Here is a 25,353-nt window from a genome sequence, read left to right on the forward strand (position 1 = left end):
GTTTAATGAGATCCTGGAGCAGTTCGGAAGCATACTGTTCGAGAGGTATGCATCGGAAGTCAGCTCTTCTCTCTTTAGATGCTACTATAGTCGTCTGAGATACAACCTTCAACAGAACTCGTATCTTCTAAATAGGAACTCATTAAACAAAATAAACATAATTTTTAAAGCGAGAGGCGAATTGCTCAATCTAAATTTTGTACCACACCGACCAGATCTGCCTTTGCTATGTAACATGAAAGCTCGTGAAGATACACTACATTTTATTGCGATATGCCCAGTGCTGATTGAATTTCGGTTGAGATACTTCAGCAAACGCAGCATAGAAGAAGGAGAAATGCTCAGCATACTCAACGGCGACCAAGGATGGGATGGACTCTACAACTATATTGTTACTGCACTACGTTATAGAAAAGCTATCCTTGAAGAAGATTTTTAGTTCTATAAAATAGTAAACAAAAAATATTTAACACTTTCTGTATTTTAATAAATGTAATAATATTTCAAAATGTCAGTCTGGTAGACGGCCATATTGGTCATATCAATTAGGCTTAAGAAATTAATATTACAAATTGTTATTATTCTAAGAAATAAAGAAGTCATTTAAACTAACTAACTATGCTGAAGCTTGTTCGTTTCAAGGTTTCAAGAGCGATGGCCTCTTCAAATAGCTACATTTTTGGGGCTTACTACCCTAACGACGAATACTTCAAGAGTGTGTGTTTAAGCGGCTATATTCCGCCTGAGGCATTCCTCTATTTAGATAGTCGGGGGCTTGTACAGGATAGATTGGCAGTTCCGCTAATCTACCACGTCGGGCGAAGAACCGTGGACAGGCGACTGCTGTATGACAGGGACATCCTCGCACTAGGCGAAGAAGGGCGTCTTCGGTTCAGTAGGACTGTGTCCGATCGGGACCGAAGAGATAGGGTAAAGCACAAGAACCAGTTTTGGTGGCTTAGTAATATGTAGTTTTATTTGATATGTTAAAGTGGTCTTTGTTTTTCTATGCCTTGGCCGGCTTACATAGTTTTAGGTGTTTAGTTTTAAGTAGGGACAGTCGGGGTGGCACAAAAAAAAAAAATACAAAAAAAAAGAAAATACCAAAAAATACAAAAAAAAAATATACAAAAAAAAACAAAAACAAAATTGCTTTCTGTGGCTGTTCTAGTTTTAAGTAGTTTTAAGTAGTTTAAGTACCTAGTTTAAGTAGTTTTAATTAGTTTGTAAGTTTTAAATTAAAAAAAAATGATCAGAATCCAAGTTTTTTATAAATTATTTCTTGAAAAAATTAAATCATGTAATAAATATTTGAATTAAATTAGTTTTAAGGCCGAAAGGCATTATTATTAAGAAAAATGAAGTATAACATAGAGTGCCCGTATAGAGCCAGTAAGTTAGTTGTAAGGAATTGATAAGTAGGCTAGTTTTTATGAATTTTTGTCTAGCTTTAAGATAGTTTTAAGATGATGAAAAATAAAAATGAATTGAAAAAAAAGGTCGATTCCTTTTACTCCTACTGGCCTTGGTTCGAATACCGGTAATAATTTAAATTGTGTTTTTTTTTTTTTTTTTTTTTTTTGTGGAGATATTTTTTGACAAATTTCATTAATTTTTATTCTAGTAGTGTAAAAAAAAAACAATCTCAATTTCCCTTCAGATTCGAACCTAGGCAGGTAAACTTAACAGAGATTCACCTTGTCCTGTAGGCTATCTCCACTTTTTGAAATAGGAAAACTTTTATGTTTTATCTACATATCGTCGCCCTAGTATTGAAGTGCCGTATACGCCATTTTTACATTTTTGGGAAATCGCATTTAAATGTTCGGAAAATAATTGCGAAAGAACTAACCGCTGGTATTTTTTGATATTTTAGTATGATATATAATTAAAATGTGTCTTTTATATACATGTTATTGGACATCTGCAATTCGTTTAGTTTTCAAAATATTTAAATTTTTGTCCAAAATGAGTTTGCCGTATAAGCCATGAAATTTAGAAGTTTCATTTATTCATATACATACAAACATAACGTACGTCAAAACAATTCTCAAAATTTTCTTACATTGCATGAAAAATTTGAGGTAAATGCCAAAATTTCTTGTTTCTGTCAAAACAATAGTGAATATCTCAGTAACGAAAAAAGATAGAAAAAACGGATAGCAGATTTGAAAAGAGCAACTTCGAAAACATAAGATTGCATACCTAGTTTAAAAAATGCAATTTGGCGTATACGGCACTCCAATACTAGGGCGACGATATATAAGCTGTTTAGGATTTGATTTTGGGTTGCTGGATTTGCTTTTGGATTGTTGGATTTGCTTTTGGATTGTTGGATTTGCTTTTCTTAATTTTTTTAATTCAACGCATGATACTAGCGACAGTGATAAAACAGCGGAAGTCTCCCTGTTCTTCTATTTGTAATTTGTATAGCATTTTATTAAATTGCTTTTATCAAACCATTCCGATTCGAAAATCATTTGAAAGTTTTAAAACTGCACCATGGTTTAATACTGAACTTAAGAATTTAAAAAATAAAAGAAATAAAGCTTGGGCAAAATATAGTGCATCCCGAGCTTATGGTAATTTTATGATATATTCTGAACTGAAAACTATGTTTATTGATTATTCCAAATAGACCGAGAGCCGGCAGCATATTTTGGCAGTTTTGATATAACCGAAATTCGAGTGTGCACATATCTAGATATGCACCACAGTATATCAACGGAACAAGTCTGGCAGTGATCTTTTTCAGCTTTCCCTTGCCAGACGCATCCAAAGTGCAGCAAAAAATCAATTTTTGGCGTTTTGGTATAACCGAATAAATGATACACCAAAAAATCATAAAAAATCCCCTGATTTCGAATCTGTGGGTACAGCAAGTTTCTTTTTCAGCTTTCCCCCCGCCAGACCGCTTTAAAGCATTTTTAAGTGCATTTTTCTAATAAAAAACCTAATTACTTATTTTCTGTTAGGTATAACCGTATGATGGTAACAAATTAATATTCTATGTCTATTCCAGGCCTAGAAAATATAATTTTTATCCAGCTATTTTTCAGCCTTCCCTCTGCCAGACGCCCTAAAAGGTATCTCAATAGTACGGGAAAGTTAGATTTTGCTATATGGGGCATGGGGGTCTGGGAAAAAATCCAAAATGCATTTTGACTTCAGGGCTCGAAAGGCATAAAGACACGAGTCGTAAACCAAATTTTGTTCAATCGCACCAAGAGTCATTTGGCCGCCATTTTTTTTAATACAAATTTTAGTTTTCACATAACTCGCGTATTTTTGAACCTACAGAAAAAACAATGTAGGTATGACAAACTTGAAATAATTTAATTTTCTACAATATATGTTAAATAACATTTTTCGATTATCCCTTTGGTTTAAAAGTTAGGGTGTTTTTTTTTTTAAACACGTCAAAAAGTGATTTTCTTATTTTTGTCATATCTCTTTTACTTGAGCGTTTTTTAAAAAATTTGTTCGTTGTAAAAGTTGTAGATCTTTTAATTACCTTCATTTGTTACAATATTGGTTTTTCCATTTGACACACCGTTTTCGATCTGTAGGCAAAAAACTTCAAAAAATTGCAATTTTTTGTATAGGGACAAACAAAATGATTCTTGGTGCGGTTGTACAAAATGTGGTTTTAGACTCTTTTGATCCCTGGGTTTATGCTCTTTTAATCCCTGAAGACAAAATGCATTTCGGATTTTTTCCCACACCCCCATGCCCCATATAGCAAAATGTAACTTTCCCGTACTATTGAGATACCTTTTAGGGCGTCTGGCAGAGGGTAGGCTGAAACAAAACTGGCTTAAACTTACATTTTCTAAATCAGGAAAAGGCAGAGAAAGTTAATATTTGGCCATCATATGGTTAGGTACTCTAAACAAAAAATATTATTTCAATTTTATAAGAAAAAAACAGAAACTAGGTGTTTTTTCTATGGAAAAACCTGTTTGGGAAACCTTTAAGGGCGTCTGGCAGAGGGAAGGCTGAAAAATATTTGGCTTAAACTTATATTTTCTAAACCAGGAATAGACATAGAATTTTAATTTGTTACCATCATACGGTTATACCCAACAGAAAATAAGCTATTAGGTTTTTTATTAGAAAAATGCATTTCAAAATGCTTCAAAGCGGTCTGGCGGGCCGAAAGCTGAAACAAAGCTTCTGGTACCCTTATTTTTGAAATCAGGGGATTTTTTATGATTTTTTCGTGTATCATTTATTCAGTTAATACCTAGGAAAACGCCAAAAGTTGATTTTTGACTGCATTTTGGATGCGTCTGGCAGAGGGAAGGCTGAAAAATAGCTGGCTAAAAATTATATTTTCTAGACCTGGAATAGACATAGAATATTAATTTGTTACCATCATACGGTTATACCTAACAGAAAATAAGTAATTAGGTTTTTTATTAGAAAAATGCACTTAAAATGCTTTAAAGCGGTCTGGCGGGGGGAAAGCTGAAAAAGAAACTTGCGGTACCCACAGATTCGAAATCAGGGGATTTTTTATGATTTTTTGGTGTATCATTTATTCGGTTATACCAAAACGCCAAAAATTGATTTCTTGCTGCACTTTGGATGCGTCTGGCAAGGGAAAGCTGAAAAAGATCACTGCCAGACTTGTTCCGTTGATATACTGTGGTGCATATCTAGATATGTGCACACTCGAATTTCGGTTATATCAAAACTGCCAAAATATGCTGCCGGCTCTTAGACTAATAGCTTTTGAACCCTGCTTCTGAATTTAATAATAAAATAGCAGTAGATCTACATTAAATCTTTACCTCTTCATTGATGTATAATTTTAAAGCTTGAGTGTCATGATGGCTGCCAAAATAATTAAAAACTGATAAAATGTCATATATTCAAGAGTTAAACACGCTGCCACCTCGAGGAAATCTGGCTATAAATTTGAACCCTGAGCCTTGTATATAGAAACTATAGTACTATTATGAACGTGAATTTATTAGGTCCGCTTCCTTGGACTAGGGTGCGCTGCGGTAGCAAAATGTCTGATTTGGAGAGTAGAATGAAAGAATGAAAACTGTGTGTTAGAGGGAGACAAATATTTGAGTCTTTAAGGAAAGAGTAAGGGAGAATACCGAAAAGATGTGTTTCTATTTTGACAGCCAGAAAATAGAGGAGAAATGTAAACAAACATTTCCAATAATTTTGTATATTCTTGTTTCCTAGGTGATTTAATTTTTTTCAATTTGAATATTTTTTAAAAGACTTTGATGAACTTTTGTTTTGGAACTTTTGTTTGAATTGTTCTAACGCGATGTTGCAACATTTACTTGAACTCTTAAGCGTTTTGTCACAATTATTTAATTTACGAATTGGCTTTAACTTCTTACGAAGTTTTTTGTATGTTCTGAATACAGGGTGCCCCAAAGTTTAATTTCGAATAGTTTTACGATTTTATTTTAAATTTTTTTTGCATAATTGCTCGTTAAAGCCTGGTACGCTTTTCGCGCTAAACTTTAGCCGAGATAAAATTTTATCTCAGCGCGAGCAGCGTACCAGGCTTAAGGCTAGGGCAAATGGGATAATTTACTATGGTGTTTTCGTATGGTAAAAAATCAGTTTATTTTTTGATCTAAATCTGTCAAAAAAAAACTATTTTTGATCTGTTCGCAACAACAGTTTTTTGACAGATTTAGATTAAAAAATAAATAGATTTTTTTACCAAACGAAAACACCATAAAACAATAATAAAACAAGGTACGAAAATATCCAAAAAGTAGTCATTTAATATATAAAAGCCCGTATTCGTTTCCTCATCACCCGGTGGGGTAGAATACTAGATGCGTTTTTTTTTTCGAGGTTTCCCCAGTAGGCCTATTCCTCGTTTTAATACTACTACTACATTACAAGCTAAAATAAAAATATTGCACATGCATTATCAAGTAAAAAGCATATAGAGTAAATAAGCATATATATTGTTGAATATAATAATTATAGGAATTTATGCCTTTTTGGCTTAAGCTCCTTATTTTTTTTTCTCGCTGTAAAAATGATGAGCCCTCTCAGTAAAAACCTTCCAATAATTTTCCTGTGTTCACTTCCACAGCCTATTGGTAAATATGTGCCTTCTTCTTCCATAATCTGATCCAACCATGTTTCCACTATATGTTCCGTAATCTGTTTCTCACTTATATTGGCGTTAAACATTGATTGGAGATTTTGAACAACATTTTCAAACACTACAGATGGAACTGTAAGTTTGCCGAACTGGGAAGGTGTTGTTATGCTGCTGTAAGCTCTCAGTTCTGTTAACAAAGTTTGCTCTCTTATTTCGTCTTTATTAATCATATTCTGAGAGCAAGCTTCGCATTTTAATGTTTTATTGAGCTTTGCTGCTGCAAATCCAGCATAATAGACTGCTGCTGCTTTCTGCAGTTTTTTTGCTACCATATCCTTATTTGCTTTGTCTGTGTCTATTTGTTCGTTTCCATCATCCAAACTAGACTTCAATGGTGTTTCCAATAGGTGGTCTTCAATTGGCACTTTCATTCTATATTGTTTTTTTTCGGCTGCTAGTTTGATGTCCATAGGATCTTCATAGTTCCCTATACTGAGCAAAGGCTCGGCTCCCGCATCTGCGTATCCAGAACGTTCCGCTGATAAGAGATGTTGAAACATTATTTGCTTGAGATTCCGAATGAATCTCCAAGCAGAAGGGTTTCTTTCGTAGCTTCCTCTATTACTCCTAACCATAGAAAAAACATTTTCAGCGACGTCAGTATTTAAATGGGCAAGAAGCAAATAATTCTGCTCATTGCTCTTTAAATATTCCCACATCAACTGCACTCCCAAAAGTGTTTGCTGAAAACCCTTGAAGCAATACGGTGTTTTATGAGAACCACTTGAGCGCCATGTTGCTATCCAATGGTTTGCATCCATTAATGACCCTAGAGTGTCAGTAGTTTCCGACACAACTTGTTGGTTGGGATTGCGCGAGTAGAGTTGACCAGTGTTGAAGTCATTCATTTTCTTTATGAATTTAGCTGTTCCAAGAGCAAGTTTTTTGTCTTCATCCGTTTGGAAACAATTTGTTTTCAATGCATACATAAGCCCAGAGTATACATTTTCACTAAAAACTTGCGTGACCAACTTTACTCTTAATTTTTCAAAAGGACTTGGTTTAAGATGTGCACTGGATAGCTTGTATAGGACTTGAAAGGTGTTGGACTTAGAGTCCTCTTCAAACAGCTTCACTATGATGTTCCAGGACACGACATCATCCCCTATTGAAATGGTATCCTCAAGCAAAATATTCCTTACACTCTTGAAGAGATGGACATAGTCATATAACAAAAATACTCTATGATTGTCTATATCTATATAAGGTGTTGTCTGCACGGCTGGTTGGACCTTTCTATAAGCTGATATATTCGAAGCTCCTTGGTCACAGCTTGTTGCAACCGGAGTCAGTCCACAATTTATAACTCCTTTAATAATAAAAATTAACATCTTGGACAACATTTCCGCTTTTGGTGATCCTATATAATAAACAATCGTCTGTTTCCAATTCCTATTTAACCCTCTCAATGTGAACACCATAGCTTTATTGGCTTCAGTGTTCTCTCTACCGTACTCCCCGAAGTCCGAAAATCCATATATAATGTCATCCTTGACATTATACTCCAGTTCCTTCCTTATGGCCATTTCATCGAAAAGAATAACACATTTTTTATCCATGTCTGACATTTCTTTGGCTTTTTCTGTAAGCATTTTTACCATCGGCTGGCTTAAACCTGTTGGTAAGCGAATTTCCGAGTGCCAGCGGTAGATGGTACTTACCGATGGCAGTTTGAATCCCGCAGTCAACATGAATGTGTAACACGACGGGGATTTTAAGAAAAATTTTAAAAATAAATCCTTCTCTTCATCTTTCCATGGACTCTTTCGCTTATGAAACAGTTGAGAGTGTATGAATGTTTTAAGGTCTTTTGAAAACGTTTTCATTTGAACGCCGAGGCTATTCTCTAAATGATACTCCCGGTCTCTTTGTAGTTTTCTTGGGGTGCGAAAGATATTTCGGGGAACCATACGCTTTGGTGTTGTCTTTCGCATTGCTTTGTAAGAATATAACCCAGGGGAAGGAAATTGAGATGGAGAAATATGGGATGAAGGAGCAACAGCTGGCAGAGAATAATCTCTGACATATGTTTTTGGGGTACATTCAGTAATGTTTATGTCAAGTGAAGTTGGGCTGGAGGGGCAAGGTGGTGACGGTGCACGAACAGGGGTATCAACTAATACAGGCGTTTTTGCACGAACAGGTGTTTCTGGTGAAACATCTGTAGATGCAAAAAAAGACCTAGATTTACGAACAGGCGTAGTAGTAAAAACAGATGTAGGTTCACGATCAAGTGTAGATGCACGAACGGGCGATGTAGGTTCACAGACGAATGTAGGTGGAGTAACAAATGTATGGTCAGGAACGAGTTTGAGCGATCGACTAGTAGCCGATGTAGCTGGACGAACGAGTGTAGATGCACTAACAGCCGCTGTGGGTGCACAAATAAGGGAAGATGCACGAAGGGTTGTAGGTATTAAAATGGATGTAGCTGCATGAGATGTAGATGCACGAACAGATGAAGATGCAATGTTCTGGGATGCAGACGTGACTGTAGAAGAGGTTTGCTTCTTGTTCTTTATCAAAGCATTCATTATACTCTGACATGAAGCATCATAACTACTTTCAGAGCAAGAACAGATCGATGCAGAAGAGATTGGCAAAGCATCAGGGGTTAGTTTATTAAAAATGGACTTACGGAGTATGTTCTTTGTATGGAAGTGCTTTTCACACATATAGGATACGTAAGGTGGATTTCTCATATGTGAAACTCTTCCATGCTTAATCCAAATAGGCCGCCTGTGGTCTGTTGGCACCTTAAAAAATGACAAAGTGGAGACTGGCCTTTTCTGGGCACCACAATTACCATAGCAACATCCCACCATGTTAGCAAAGAATGATTTAATTTATATATTAAAATAAGTGTATTCAAAAAAAAAATTATTTTTTGTTAAAAAATTGGGTTTTTGATAAAAACAAAACAATTTTTTTGTACCAAGATAAATATCGAAATATCAAGAAAAATATAATATTATTTTTATATAAAATACTACTTTTTTTGTATTTAATACAAAAAAAAAATTATTAAAAAAAATATACTTTTTAACTGAAAAATATTTATTTGTTTTTATTAATTTAAAAAATAGTGAAAATATGTTGTTTTTATTTAAAAATAAAGCTATTTAAGAAAAAAATAAAAGCAATTGAAAATTTTATAAGAAAACTTAAAAGCGATAGAAAATATAAAAGCAAATAGATTAAATAGAAGCAAATAAATAAAATAAAATATGAAGCAAATAAATAATTTAACTCTGCGGACAGTAAGTATAAATCAAGTGAAGTATGAAAAAATGTTTAAAAAGATTTAAAAAAAATTAAACTGAATAAATTAAAATCAACAAGAACACCCTATGCAAACAAATAAAATATAATAAAAAAAAAGAAATGCGAGCGAAAAAGTAAAACTAAAAAGTATCAAATTTAAATTAAAAAAAAATAAACTCAGTTAATTAAAATGAACTGAAACACCCTATGCAACAAAAAAAAATAAATAATAAAAAAAAATGAAATGAGAGCAAAAAAAGGAAATATTAGGATGAAATTATATATGAAAACTTATTTGGTGAAGGATTCAAAATAAATTAAAACAAATAAATAAAAAGCTATAAATATGAGTATTGGGAAATAAATTATTGTTAAAGTAAATACAAAAATTATAAAAGATTGCGCCGGGGCACTCAATGAATCGCAGGTTCAGTCTTGAGAAAAACTTTTTAAAACCTTACTCACTCAGTGATGTTTCTATTTTATGATACTCGTTTTTTTTTGATGATGATGAAAATAAATCACTTTTAATCACAACAAAATCAAAGAAACACAAAACTCAATCAGTTTGTATCAATAACAATTATTATTATTAAAGCCACAACACTAATCACAAGCACTCAGTTAGAAATTCAACGGTTTTTTTTGATTTAAAATACAACGAATTCGAAACAAGTGATTGCTATTCCCATCTCTTTCATACCTTTACTCTCTCTAACCTATCTAATAAATAAACCGTAAACTTCGCAACAAGGAAATAATATCAGCCTAACACATATCGTGCTTGCCACATTGGTAAAATTGTAAACAGATTTTTTAAACATTTTGCAGATGTGTGTTGAATAACAAAAATAAATTTCTAATAAAATTATTTTAAGATTAACAACATTAATTATATAATAATTTTCTTTAAAAAGCTCATTATATTACGGTCATTCCATAGTAAATAAATGCCTACAAGTGCATAATGTTTTTTTTCAATATCCAAATATTTATTTTTCAACGTTTTCAGTGCCTACATTCTCTATGACTCTCATATAGACATGAGTTGTCTAGAAACATTTTGAATTTGAATGAAATTAATTTATAAATAAATTTTGTACCAAATTCAGAATGTTTCTGGACAATATTATGCCTATGCGAGAATTGAATAACGTACGCACTGATAACGCTGAAAAAAAAAACAATAGGTACTTTTTTTATAATATTATAATAATAATATTATTCTAAAACTTATTAAACAAAACATTAACAAAATATATGTGCTTAGCAATCTCATTTGTTTATTTTTTGAATGAAAAAAAGAATAATTAAAAATTACGAAACAAAATACTAATTTTACCTTATAGGCAACCGTGCCAGTAGGTTTTATTTTTTTCATACTCTTTTTATGTCCCTAACAACATTTACCCACAGCGCAAAAAATCTAACTTCCATTTGTGCTTACCCATCTCCCTCTATCTACAGAGCTAAATGGCCATATTCCAATCAATACGATTTTGTTATTTCTACTTCCAGTTTTACACATTCCTCCATTACATTAATAGCTGCGTTCCTTTGGAAATATTTATCTACTTTTTAGTACTTAAAGCTGCTTTGAACTACTTTTTCAGTATAGCAAAGTAGATCAAAGTAGTTTTAAGTACTAAAAAGTAGATAAATATTTCCAAAGGAACGCAGCTAATATTCTTATTCCCCCACCTCTCCACAAAATCTCTCCAATTTAGGTCCGCTCTCTTGAACCAGACGGCGACACAGTCGTTTCAGCTGATGATACTACTATAGATTCTATATACAATGCCCTGAGTTCAATTTTAATGAATTTAATAGATATCGATAGATGATAAAGATGTATAACAAAAGGGTGTGCGTTTCAAGATTGCTGCCAAAATAACTTAAAACTGGTAAAAAGTCATGTATTTAGCAGTCAAAAATGTTGTCACCGGGTGAAATATTTCCATATATTTTGAACCCTTTTCTTCCAGTTTTCGTATTTGGGGGGGGGGTCTGACATACCTACTTTTTTCCAGAAGATGAATAACTATACATAAATGAGAAATCTCAAAAAAAAATTTTTTTTGGAAAAATGGACTTATGCTGTTTCTGAAATAAATGATTCACTTAGTAAAGAAGCTGCGAAAAATAAGCGAAGGAAAAAAAAATCATTTTTTCATATAAAATCGTTTTTTTTTAACAACTTCAACCGATTTGAGCGAGCCAAAGACGAACGATATTATAAAACCTTAGACCCTAATATAACTTTTGACCACTATTACATTGCAAAATTAGAGTACTTGTTTTCGGCCATACAAAAGTGACACACCCTAACCTACATACATACATATATGTAGACGAGAGTTGAAATGCGGTGAAAAGAAACTGCGGTGAAAAGAAGCTGAAACTGCAGAAAAAATAATAAAATACTACAGGGCTGCAAATTCTGTTATATTATATAAAAAATGCATAATTGAATGTTGCGATTTTACTACCCTATTTTGAATACAAAAGGCACTTAAATGTAATCGAAAGTGTTAAAATAGGTGTACCTATGTTTTTTTGTTTATCTATATAGATTTTGAGCAAAAAAACGACATCGGGATTTTTGAAATCCGTGCAAATATTTGGCACCACTGTACATATACTTTGGCAGCTGTGTGTCAAAAATGTGCCGTGCTCATGTTTTTTTTTAACTTCGTAGTGGTATGGCCATTGCATCCATGTTGGTTCCAAAATTTTTTTTTTTTTTACAAAAAACCAAAAATCATTTGTATATTCTTAGCTCCATTTTAAGACCGTGACCATTAACATTAGTTGCGTCGTTCTTGTGTTTTTGATTATTTTTTTCTATGAGAGACTTTTTCAAACCTCATTTTCTCCGCTTTTTTTTGTTGTTAATATTTTCAGATATTTCTGAATGAACACAACAATTAAACAACCTTGGCCCAACTGTTTTTATTGAGAGAAAGTAAAATCTGGATTATTATCTGGATTTTTCAAAAATCTATACAAATAGTTTTTGTTGTTTTTAACACGTAAATTGTTTTGATTTCAAAAACCTCGATTTCGTTTTTTTGCACAATATATATAAAGATAAACAAAAAACACACCTAATATAAGAAATTTGGATTAAAGACTATTTCGAAATTATAACTTTATCCTGGAAAGAATTAAAAATAAATACTCTTCTTCTTTGTTTTTTAATACAAGAATACTTAATTTTAATCAAAGTCTATTCAAAAACGTACACGAAAATGGAAGCCATTTTGAAATAGAAATCACAACAAAAACATTACTGTTAAAAAAAGAGCCAAGTTCACCTATGTTGAAATTATGCTGACACAAAAAGTACTGAGATGTAAAAGTGTACCAAGTTCTAAGGTTTGGGTTCAAATTCGTATCAATAAAATTTTGATTGTTCTCTTGACAATTTTTCTTTTAATTACCGATTTTTAAAGTTATTTCAAAAATTGCCAAGTAAACAATCAAAATTTTATTGATACGAATTTGAACCCAAACTTTAAAACTTGGTACACTTTTACATCTCAGTACTTTTTGTGTCAGCATAATTTCAACATAGGTGAACTTGGCTCTTTTTTTAACAGTAATGTTTTTGTTGTGATTTCACTTCTTTTTGCAAGGTATGGCTGTAGAATTGAAAATATCTATATTTGATGAAAATTCAGTGAAGATGGGCGGTTGCCACGCCCCTGGCTGAAATTCTCAAACTTTAAATTTTTTCCTTTGTATAAACTACCAGCTCTACCATTCTACCAAATTGCAATAATCTACGATAATCAGAAAGGCTCTATAATATTTTATGAAAATTCAGCGGAAATGGGCGGTTGCCACGCCCCCTGGCTGAAATTCTCTTACTTAAAATTATTTCCTTTGTATTTACTACCAGCTCTACCATTCTACCAAATTTCAAGATTCTACGATAACCAGAAGAGCTGTATAATATTTTATGAAAATTCAGCGGAAATGGGCGGTTGCCACGCCCCCCTGGCTTAAATTCTCAAATTTTAAATTTTTTCCTTTGTGTAACTACCAGCTCTACCATTCTACCAAATTTCAAGATTCTACGATAATCAGAAGTGCTCTATAATATTTGATGAAAATTCAGCGGAAATGGGCGGATGCAACGCCCCCTGAATAGAAAATCTCAAATTTTCGATTTTTCGCTTTGTATACACCACAAGTCCTATCACCGTGTAAAATTTCAAGCTTCTACGTTTACGGGAAGTTCTCCATAATTTTGATGATCTGTCAGTGAGTGAGTGAGTGAGTGAGTCAGTCAGTTACGGTTTTTGCGATTTTTGAAGCCCTATATCTCAGAAACTACTCATCGGAAGAGGCTGAAATTTTGTGAGGAGTTTGGTTTGGACCAGCTCAACAAATGTAGCGAGTTTGATTTTCTAGTATCTCTGTATCTCTGGTGTGGAAGTTAGAGGGGGGTCGAAAATGGCCTGAGTTCTTTCCTGTAAATAAGGGTGTAGTGCCAAAGTTGCTAGAGAACTTGGCTGGGCACTACCGTGCCCCTTGATAAAATTTCTTACGGCTGGTTTTATAGGGTTATCGCTTCCTGAAAAAGTACCTACATGGTAGGTACCTATATAAACCTATTTTTCCCAGAAAAATGCATTTGGTACCTAATCCTTTTTCTGATAAAAAAAATTTAATAGTAAAAATCTGATTTTGTACTTATTTGGAGGCAATTAGGGTATTTTCGATCTAATAAGATCTTACACCTTTTAAAATTCACCATCTTGAGTAGTTTCCAACATTGGCAAAACACCAACAATGCAACAAAATTGAATTCAGATAACGTCATCAAATGACGGATGTATATTACCGCTTAAATTTGTTTATACTGATTGTTAGTAACTAAAAGATTTAGTTTTTTCTCTCAGCGATAAAAGTCACCAAAAGACTTTTATTTTTTTCTCTCAGCGATAAAAGTCACCAAAAGACTTTTTTTTTATCTCTCAGCGATAAAAGTCACCTGTTGACCAAAACCTTAAAAAAAAAAAAGAAAATAAAAGTTTCCCACTGACGGAAACCAAAAAACACACTTTGTGAGTAAACCGGTTATCAAGGGATTGTAAATGAAAATCTCAATAAAGGTGGGTTATTTTAAAGACCAGCGAAAAGGTTGACTTTTACTTTCGATCTCTGATAAAAAGTATTAAAATATAAAAAACTACCATATTTTTCTTTCTCTTAAATTTCAAATGTGTTTCGCATTCACCTTTTATAATTCACCATATTGAGCAGTTTCCAACATTGGAAAAGCACCAAAAGCACCAACAATGCAACAAAATTGAATTCAGATGACGTCAACAAATGACGGATGTACATTACCGCGTAAATACTGATTGTAAATAACCAAAAGACTTTTATTTTTTTCTCTCAGCGATAAAAGTAACCTGTTGACCATAACCTAAAAAAAAAGAAAATAACTTTTAACGTTTAACTGTTCATTATGTCGATTTGGAACGTATGTTGAACGTGATCAACCTAGTTCACAATTAATGCAAATCGCAACCCAGTTAAGGAAAGCATATCATAGTATTTTCTTACGGCCAGTTTTTCAATCAATATAATTATTCATTATTTAGTTTATGCTTGTTCTTTTTAATAAATCTATATTTTTTCAGACTGCAATCAAAGTTGAAGGAAATACATGTAGACATGCAACCAAAAAGCACAACCAAATAAAAAATCAAAACCCCAAATGTATTCCATACGATTATAATCGCGTGGTTTTGAAAAAAGAAGAAGGATCGACAGAGTCAGACTATGTTAATGCTTCATATGTGGACGTAAGTTAAACCTTTAAAATTAAATTAATGTTTTATTTTAAAATTAATTAAGAATGAAAATAATGTACATACTTACTTATTTTGAACTTTTCTAAAGCTGCTCAAATAAATTGAAGTCAAATGAAGCACGGATATTTTCACTAGAGCCCAAACAAGATAATTTTGCATATTATCTCATTTCGAATGTTAAATCGTATACGATCCAATTTCATTTGACATTCGAATCAGATAATTTCCGAAATTATCTAATAATTTAGGCTGTAATGAAAACAGGCTATAATATTTAGAATTTTTTTTTTAATTGGCACCCAAATGAAAAAAAAAAACATTTTTTATCACTGCAATATTTTTGACATACCCCATCAATGGCCAAAGATTGTCCATTTAATTGTTTTACCAAAATAAGTTTGATTGTTAATTCTTTCTCTTTATTTCCATTCCTTCTTTTTATCATTCAACTTATATTAAGGGTATTCACGTTACGAGATAATTTTCTACTTTGCAGAAAAATAGAAAATTCCGCAAAAGGTTTAAATGAACAACCCAGCAGAAAATATTTGTCAAACGTCAAATTGAACTTATAAGATTTGTTCAATTAAAAAAATAAAGCTTATTTTGCAAATACCTACTATGCAACAATAAAAAAAATGTAATTTGCTCACATAAAATAATATTCTCTATTCAATATTAACATATTTTATTTGTGGTTATCTGAATATTCAGACATATAAATCGCGTTCAAAAAGATATTCCAGATACGGGTACCATAGATAGCCTATCCGATAGGTGATTGAACACACCCAAAGTTTATCAGATTTTTTTTCTACGGTTTCTGCTTCAAATTTGTCAGATAAAATTCTATGATTTGCAGAATATTTTTCCCTTACAAATTTTGACAGCTCATTTCTACCGATAGAAAATTCTACGGTTTCTATGGGTTTTCCGCGTTTACGTGAATACCCCTATTATTTAGGTACCTACATGTATTTTGTTTCCCCCTAAGAGTTATATACAGGGTGTCCCAAAAGTTAAAATCGAAACGAAAACGGTAGATAGGGTAGGTGACAGTTGTTATCAGAAAAATAATAAAAAAAATCGCAGCCATATATTTTGTGAGTTATGTGCGTTTGAAACAAAGTTTTAGGAGTCTACAATGCCAGCGGTTAATTCAAATATTCAAATTTCTAATTCAAATAAATAACCGAGAGCATCTCAGATCAACCACTAGAGTGCGACACTCACTAATCCGCAGCCAACTTAATATTCTACATAATATTTCTATAAAATGACATTCATTCGTCATTTGCCTTTAGCCAGCCACATACCTTTTCTTTTGTAAGCTTCATTTAACTTTTAATTTAATTTGGTAATAAAGATTTATTTAATAATTTAATCAAGTAAAGATTTTAATTCGATTAGTCGACCCGCAACTAAATTGGTGACCCCGACGCGTACGCCAACTGTATTTAAAGTTCATGGGCGTAGCTAAAGAATTCATCTAGGGTGGGCCAGATGTTATCATGGACCTGAAGCCATAACCATGAGTGTGCAATTTGTTTTTACTAGGTCTTAGAGCGGGCGGCCACTGCAGAAACGCTCAACTCATCGAGCTAAAGAAAATTTCAAATGGGAAGTGAAAGAGGGCTATTAGTAGTTACGAAAACCACAGGTCTTCCCGTTCGCATCCTGGCACGATTGGCGTGATAAAGTGCATTGTGCATCTCATAGAGTTAAAAGACAATATTGGTGTCAAATTAAAGGTGATATTGTCAGCTATCAAAATTCAGAGGTCTTCCGGGTGAAAGTCTGGCAGTTTTGTCATGCAGCCCGTTTTAAGGTTAGAAGCGATGAAAGTGAATTTTTTCATAGTCTTGTTTTTTGGTATTTTGGCCGATGAGTTAAGGAGTTTTTTCACTATAAAATAAAAATAAGAGTAATTAGCATTTAAATATAAAACGATGTTTTGGAAAAAGCTTAATAGGTTATTAACAATGACCCAAAGTATATGCAAAACTACGAATATTTCACGAAAAAGTCTCAAATAATACGTTGCGCCCCTTACAACTTACCGAATTAAAAGGCGAATTTAATTTCAAATTAAAGCTAATAATGTCTTTTTTTGAAAACCAGAGGTCTTCCAAGCCAAAAATTAGAAGTTAGGTCACGCAGCTTGTTTTAAGGTTAGGAGCGTTTTTCACTTATAACGTTCCCCCAAGCTGGGGGGTGAAATGTCAAGATGTGGCTTGGAAGACCTCTGGTTTTCAAAAAAAGACATTATTAACTTTAATATTGAATTGAATTTGCCTTTTAATTCGGTAAGTTGTAAGGGGCGCAATGTATTATTTGAGACTTTTTCGTGAAATATTCGTAGTTTTGCATATACTTTGGGTCATTGTTAATAACCTATTAAGCTTTTTCCAAAACATCGTTTTATATTTAAATGCTAATAACTCTTATTTTTATTTTATAGTGAAAAAACTCCTTAACTCATCGGCCAAAATACCAAAAAACAAGACTTTATGAAAAAATTCACTTTCATCGCTTCTAACCTTAAAACGGGCTGCATGACAAAACTGCCAGACTTTCACCCGGAAGACCTCTGAATTTTGATAGCTGACAATATCACCTTTAATTTGACACCAATATTGTCTTTTAACTCTATGAGATGCACAATGCACTTTACCACGCCAATCGTGCCAGGATGCGAACGGGAAGACCTGTGGTTTTCGTAACTACTAAAAGCCCTCTTTCACTTCCCATTTGAAATTTTCTTTAGCTCGATGAGTTGAGCGTTTCTGCAGTGGCCGCCCGGTCTATAAGGCAAGTATTGGTTTCGTGTCGAAAAAAAATTTGAGGTTTTAATCAAAACCAACATTACGATGGTGGAGAATTAAGAAAAAGTGGATCTAGGAATTCTGTCCGTGCGTCGGTACGTCCATCTGTACACATTTCCACAGCCATAAACCAGTGGACTGATTTTCTTCAAATTTGGTACAGATGATTTTTATAGAATTCTGAAAGTTGTTTTTTTTTGTTCTTTTTCTATTAGAAAGTGTACCCCCATACAAATTCTTCAAGTTATACCAAATAACTTGAAAACGGCCCTAACGATTTTGATTAAACTTTGCAGGCGTAAAACTGCATTTTTAGTTTTTCTCAAAAAAGTCTAATAACAAAAAAAATTATTTAACAAAATTTTGCCCTGAATGTCGGCTCTTCATCACATCAACAAAATTTCTTTGAAATTTAAATCTGTAAACTAACATAAGTGTTAGTTTACAGCAACTACGTGACACAGTCTAGCATTTTATTTACTTTGCGCCTTTAATTGGCAAATAATTCGCCACTCTCTGCTGTTTTTAATAACTTAAAATTTGCCAAAAGTTTATTTTTAATAATATATTCGATCGGTAAATGTGTTTTTCAAAATAATAGTGGTGTGACTAATTTTTTTTTTTTAAAATGTGTGTTTTTTGCTCAATGGTATCGTATTTTGTTAATATCTTTCAATATAAAAAGTTACTGGTTTTTCTTTTTATATTGTGTATTGTAATATGGTATTCCGTTTTTTAAAAGCTTGATATATCGAAATGCAATTGGATGGAGTTACATCACTTTTATTTTGAGCTACACAAAAGTTGAATTCAGTCGCAATTTATGACAGCGATTGGCTTTAAAAACTGACCTTACCAAGTTTTCAATTTAATTTGCTTTATTTTTTTGTTTAAGCTCTTGAAACTTAAGCCAGAAGTGTAGGTACATATAAAAATAAAAATTTGTAAATAAAAGTTGTTGTATGCGGGTGACTATGTGACTCTAAGGCCGTATGTTAAATATTTAGCAGAGGATACATTTTTGACATTTGAATGTCTGGTGAATAAAAAATTATCTTTGGCTTAATTTAGCTGTGTGAATTTGGATACATTTTTAACCTACATAAATATTTTTTTTCTGCAAATCGAAAGAATTAATGAAATTATCCTTTCACCTCAAAAGTGTCAAAAATATATTATCGGCTTAGTATTTAATCCGATTCACACACGGTCTAAGGCCGTGTGTGAATTGCGTTAAATAGTTAACACCGTGTAAAATTTTTGACACTATTGAGGTTAATAAAAAAAATTTCACCTGTAAGGATTATTGTTTAGAATTTTGTCTGCCTTTTTTCTGCCATGATACTCCTTTTGAATAAAAAAAAAAAACAGAACAAAAGCATCTGCAAAAAAAATTTAACTCAAATTTAACCCAATAAATTTTTAACAGCTGAAAATTTTTTTATTAACCTCAACAGTGTCAAAAATTTTACATGCTGTTAATTATTTAACGCAATTCACACACGGCCTAAATTGAAAAAGCTTATTATTGAATCCGACCTTTTAGACTGCTCATATAAACGGGGTATTTATACATATCGCTGACTAAGAAAAATATACATAAACACAAGGCTGGTTCAAAAAAATCAAATTTTTTTTTGATTTTATACTCCGATAGATTGCCAGACATCTCTAGAATATACTCACCAAATATAAAATCTTTGTATTAATGGAAAGGTCCTTCGCTTCGCAATTTTCCATTTTTTATATTCGGTCATAGCGAGGTAATCCGTCGGAGCGGATTTTGTCCGATTTCATCCGAATCAGACAGTTTTTAACTGTCGGAAACACACCTCGAAGCATATTTTGTACGAAATCGGACAATTTCCGCTCCGACGGATTACCTCGCTAGGGCCGATTATCCTTCTACGAAAAAAAAATCATGATTTTATAAATCGGCTTTTTAGCAGGTTTCTTTACATATTCTTGTATGAAATTGAACGCTCTACAAAAAAGGCCTTGGACACCATTTTGGTTATATAACCGTTTAAAAGATATTTTTGACGTCCAAAAATCTTAATTTTGTAAAAAATTAAATTTAATTTAAAAATTAATTTTAATTTAAAAATTAATTAAATTATTAAACATACATACAGCCCTATAATTCTCAGCAAGCGATATTAAAAAAAAAAATGTTAGTGGGAGCTAATACCAGACTAAAGGTTCCGTAGAACTGTCGGTTTTTCTAGGGTGGGCCATTGATTTTCTAGGGTGGGCCTGGCCCACCCAGGACCCCCCCTTCCTACGCGCATGTTAAAGTTACATACATAAATTCGTGTAAAATTTTTTTCAAGAAATAAAATGTCTGAAACTGGTGAACAACCACCACCGGTGGTGGTACCCGATAAAGTAGACCCAACCAAAGAGGCATTGGAAGCGCAAATAATTCAATTGCGAGAAGCCCAGCAACAACTACTTGCCCAGCAGCAACAACCACAACTAGTGATGGGAACTATCGAATGATTTGAACTATCGATAGTTAGTAACTGAATGATTTGAACTATCGAATAGTTCATTCATTCATTCATTCATTCATTCGAATAAAAACTATCGAATAAAAATATCGAATAAACTATCGAATAAACTATCGAATAAAAACTATCGAATAAACTATCGAATAAAAACTATCAAATAAACTATCGAATAAAAACTATCAAATATTCAGTTGCTATTTAAAAATAATATTTTATCAAGTTTTTCACTTTTCATCCGATTTCATCTTAAAGAAGCATCCATCATACATTGAAGTACATAATATAAAAATCGTAAAAAAAAAATAGTCGAGAAATGACCACTGGAAAGGATTTGTTTCCTTTTCTTACACTTTTTATTTTTGCTCGTCCACATGCAAAATTGCAAATATCAAAAGTATATACATACCTACCTACAATAATCCAAACCAACCACACAGTTGCATCATATTTTTGTCTAACCCATTCACAACCCTTTACAAAATCCACTTGTTGACACATATACCTGCTGTTTGTGCGTGCGCGAATGTTTTGCTTCTTCCGGCGCCATGTCTCGTCAAATGATTGAAAAGATGGGTTTTCCCACTAATTAGGTTCATAAACTATACACTGGCTGAACAATGAACATGTTCCGCTTCCCAGGTCAAAGAGTTATTTTTTTCTCTTTTGTCACTTTTTTATGACACCGCACTGACCGACGGATAACTTCTTTTCTTTTCATGCACCGTGCTGCCTTTCTTTTTCTTTTCTTTACCGCCTTTGTTTTGAAAATATGAGCACTCCAACATAAAACACATAAATTCAGTCCTGAAAAACTTTCAAGATATCATTTGGAAGATCGCACAATATGTGTATCATCATTCATCTTCCTTCAGTCCTTCCTTCAAATGCAGATAAAATCATTTACAATTAAATTGTGAAATCAAGGGAAAAAGCAAATAGTAGAGAAATAAAATTATGACTGAATTAAAAAAAAAAAAAAAAAACAATCTAATAGACTGAAAGAAAACAGTAACTGAATATGAAAAAATTCAAATGAAAAAGCTATCGTTTGAAAAAACTATTCAAATGAAAAAACTATCGTTTGAAAAAACTATTCGAATGAAAAAACTATCGAATAAAAAAAAATATTCAAATGAAAAAACTATCGTTTGAAAAAACTATTCGAATGAAAAAACTATCGAATAACAAACTATCGAACGAAAAAACTATTCGAATGAAAAAACTATCGAATGAAAAAACTATTCGAACGAAAAAACTATCGAATAAAAAACTATCGAACGAAAAAACTATTCGAATGAATGATTTTAAACTATCGAATGAATGAATATTTTACAACTATCGATAGTTTGATAGTTTTTATTCGATAGTTCCCATCACTAACCACAACCAGTCAGAGGTGCTGAAATCGAATCGAGCCATGCTCAAGTGCGACCACCACCATTTTGGCGAGAAAATGTGCAGCTATGGTTTGCACAACTCGAAGCGCAGTTTACGTTGGTGAATTTGCGATCTGATGCCCGAAAATTTAACATCGTCATTGCACATCTGGATCAGAGCACAGCCACGGAAGTACAAGACGTCATCATCAATCCACCACAAGGTAATGCATATGTTCGATTAAAAGAAGAACTTATTTCTCGTTTGGCCCCATCTAGAGACAAACAGATTAGGCAAATGCTAGATCGAGGACAGCTTGGTGACTGGAAACCGTCTCAGTTTCTTCGACGACTGAAGGATTTAGCTGGAGGCACAATGACTGACGATGCTTTAAAGGCAATTTGGATTGATAGATTGCCCGTCCAAACTCAGTCAATATTAGCTGCACATCCTCCTGGTACAGCCGAAAATCCAACAAATCTGGACAACCTTGGTCTCATTGCAGATAGAATAAACGACGTCATCCCAAACCAACAAGTTGCCAGCACATCTAGGCACCCAGAATCTGCACTTGTAAGTCTGACTCAGAAAGTGGAACAGCTAGCTTACCAAGTTGAAGCAATGTACACGAAACGTGGAGACCAGAATCGCAGGCTGACTAGATCGAGGTCACGCTCTCGTGGCAACCAATACAGAAATTCAACACCGACTTCGAAAGAGAAGAAAAGCAACGATTACAAAAACAATCAAACTGGTTTTTGCTATTTCCATCGTCACTGGGGATCCAAAGCAAGAAATTGCCGCCCACCATGTGATTTCAAAAAGCAGGCGGGAAACGAGAACGGATGTCATTGATGACGGTGAATGACAACCGTACTTCCAGCCGTCTTTTCGTCACAGATAAAACGTCAAAATTGCTGTTTTTGGTAGAGACGGGCTTGGATGTTTCAGTGTTTCCACAAACCGGTCCACGTCACAAGTCACAGCCATCCGACTACACTCTCTTCGCCGCAAATGGAACCCCGATTCCAACCTACGGTTTTCGCACTTTACAGATGAACCTAGGACTCCGTCGAGATTTTACATGGCGTTTTGTGGTAGCAGAAGTCAGCAAACCCATCATAGGTGCGGACTTTTTAGCTTTCTATCAACTTCTTGTGGACGTTTCACACAGCAGACTGCTAGATGGAATTACTGGACTTTCAGCACTGGGTTGCCACGCATTTGAGAGTTCATCACATGTCAAATCAGTTTCCGGAACTTCAAAGTACATCGAATTGCTTAAACAGTTTCCCAGTTTGACTCGACCAGATGGCAGCTTCAAAGAAGCTGCAAAGCACGACGTTTGGCTCCTGACAAGATGAAAATTGCTAAAGGCGAGTTCGAAACAATGCTCAAAATGGGAATAGCTCGCCGTTCCGAAAGCTGCTGGCCATCGCCACTCCATCTCGTAGCCAAAATGACAGGTGATTGGCGTCCATGCGGAGATTAAAGCTCTTTAAACGACCGCACGATTCCAGACAACTATCCTCCCCGTAATTTACAGCTAATCTCACAGGCAAGAAAATCTTTTCCAAGATTGATTTGGTAAGAGCTTTCAACCAGATCCCGATCGCACCAAAAGACATCAAGAAAACGGCCATTGTCACACCATTTGGACTCTTTGAGTTTTCGTTCATGACGTTTGGACTCCATAACGCCGCCCAGACTTTTCAGAGGTTCATCGACGAGGTTACGAATGATCTCGATTTCTGTTTCCCCTACGTAGATGATATTTTGGTGGCATCGGAAGACGAAGAGCAACATTTTAATCATCTTCAAACTCTTTTCGAACGACTCAACAAATATGGCGTTGTCGTAAATGTTGCTAAGTGCGAGTTTGGTAAGTCTAAAATAACATTTTTAGGTTATTTAATCTCAAGCGATGGCATACAACCACCTGAAGAACGAATCCAGGCAATCATTGATTGGAAGCCGCCGACCACAGTTAAGCAGCTACGAAGATTTCTGGGATCCATCAACTTCTATAGGCGTTTCGTTAAAAACGCAGCCAGCCTACATGCTCCACTGAACGAATGCCTGAAAGGACCAAAAATCAAAGGGAATAAATCCATCACTTGGACACAACCACTATTGCAAGCCTTCGCTGCTTGCAAAGAGGGACTAATTAAAGCCGCCTTGCTCGCACATCCAGATCCGACATTCGCGTGGGGACTTTTCACTGACGCATCAGACTGTGCAATGGGTGGAGTTCTACAACAGAAAACATCAATTGGTTGGCAGCCACTGTCATACTTTGCCAAGAATTTCAACAATTCTCAACGAAAATACAGCACGTATGACAGGGAACTTTTAGCAATCTACTCGGCGATTAAGTATTTCAAGTTCATGTTGGAAGCCAGAAATTTTACCATTTTCACGGACCACAAACCATTGATGTTCGCTTTTAAACAAAAGCCCGAAAAAGCATCACCTCGACAGTTTAGATGTCTTGATCTAATTGGTCAATTTTCAACCGACATTCAACACATCGCTGGAACAGCAAACGTAGTTGCAGATACGTTGTCACGAGTTGAAAGCATCAGCAAGTCAGTGAACTTTGAGGATCTCGCAGCATCTCAAACAGGTGATATAGAACTTGAAAACATTATTAAATCTGCTTCTGCATTACAGGTTGTAAAAGTTCCGCTTCCAGACTCTCAATTGCAACTATTTTGTGATGTGTCAAAGGGTGTTGCAAGACCATTTGTAACAAAATCTTTCCGCCATCAAGTATTCGAATCTCTGCATAGTTTGAGCCATCCTGGAATAAATGCTACAGTTATCAATCAGCAAAGACTGCAGAGCATGGGCAAAGTCATGCATTCAGTGCCAACGATCGAAGATAACTCGTCATACGTCATCTCCCATTGGACACTTCAAACAACCATCATCGAGGTTCGAGCATATACATGTAGATTTTGCCTTACAGTTGTCGACAGGTACTCCCGCTGGCCTGAAGCTTACCCTTTAGAAGATTCCACCGGCGAGACACTTGCAAGAACTGTTTTCGCTAACTGGATAGCACGATTTGGAGTTCCACTCAAGGTAACATCTGACCGTGGCAGACAATTTTTGTCCGATCTTTTTCAGGCTTTGACAAAATTGTGTGGTATCAATCATCTGACGACAACTGCTTACCACCCCCAAGCAAATGGCATGGTCGCATGGTCGAGAGGTTTCATCGTCAACTGAAAGCCGCTATAGAGTGCCATGAATCACCACCATGGGCCGATGAACTTCCTGTTGTACTCCTTGGACTCAGAGCATCGTACAAAGAAGACCTACAAGCTACAGTAGCCGAAATGTTGTATGGAGAATCCATCAGACTCCCCGGTGAATTTTTG

At 34.2% G+C, this 25,353-nt stretch overlaps 1 protein-coding gene across 6 annotated transcripts in view; it reads left to right on the plus strand.

Moving 5' to 3' along the window:
• Positions 1–25,353, plus strand: part of LOC129905220 (receptor-type tyrosine-protein phosphatase mu) — a 1,191,339-nt gene that overhangs the window by 454,315 nt on the left and 711,671 nt on the right. For all 6 annotated transcript variants that reach the window (XM_055980653.1, XM_055980654.1, XM_055980652.1 and 3 more), the window contains one exon: positions 15,079–15,243. In XM_055980653.1, the coding sequence (XP_055836628.1) occupies positions 15,079–15,243 (165 nt within the window). The remainder of the gene's footprint in view (positions 1–15,078; positions 15,244–25,353) is intronic.

Source organism: Episyrphus balteatus, chromosome 1, assembly GCF_945859705.1.
Source record: "Episyrphus balteatus chromosome 1, idEpiBalt1.1, whole genome shotgun sequence".
NCBI classification, from domain to species: Eukaryota; Metazoa; Arthropoda; class Insecta; order Diptera; family Syrphidae; genus Episyrphus; species Episyrphus balteatus.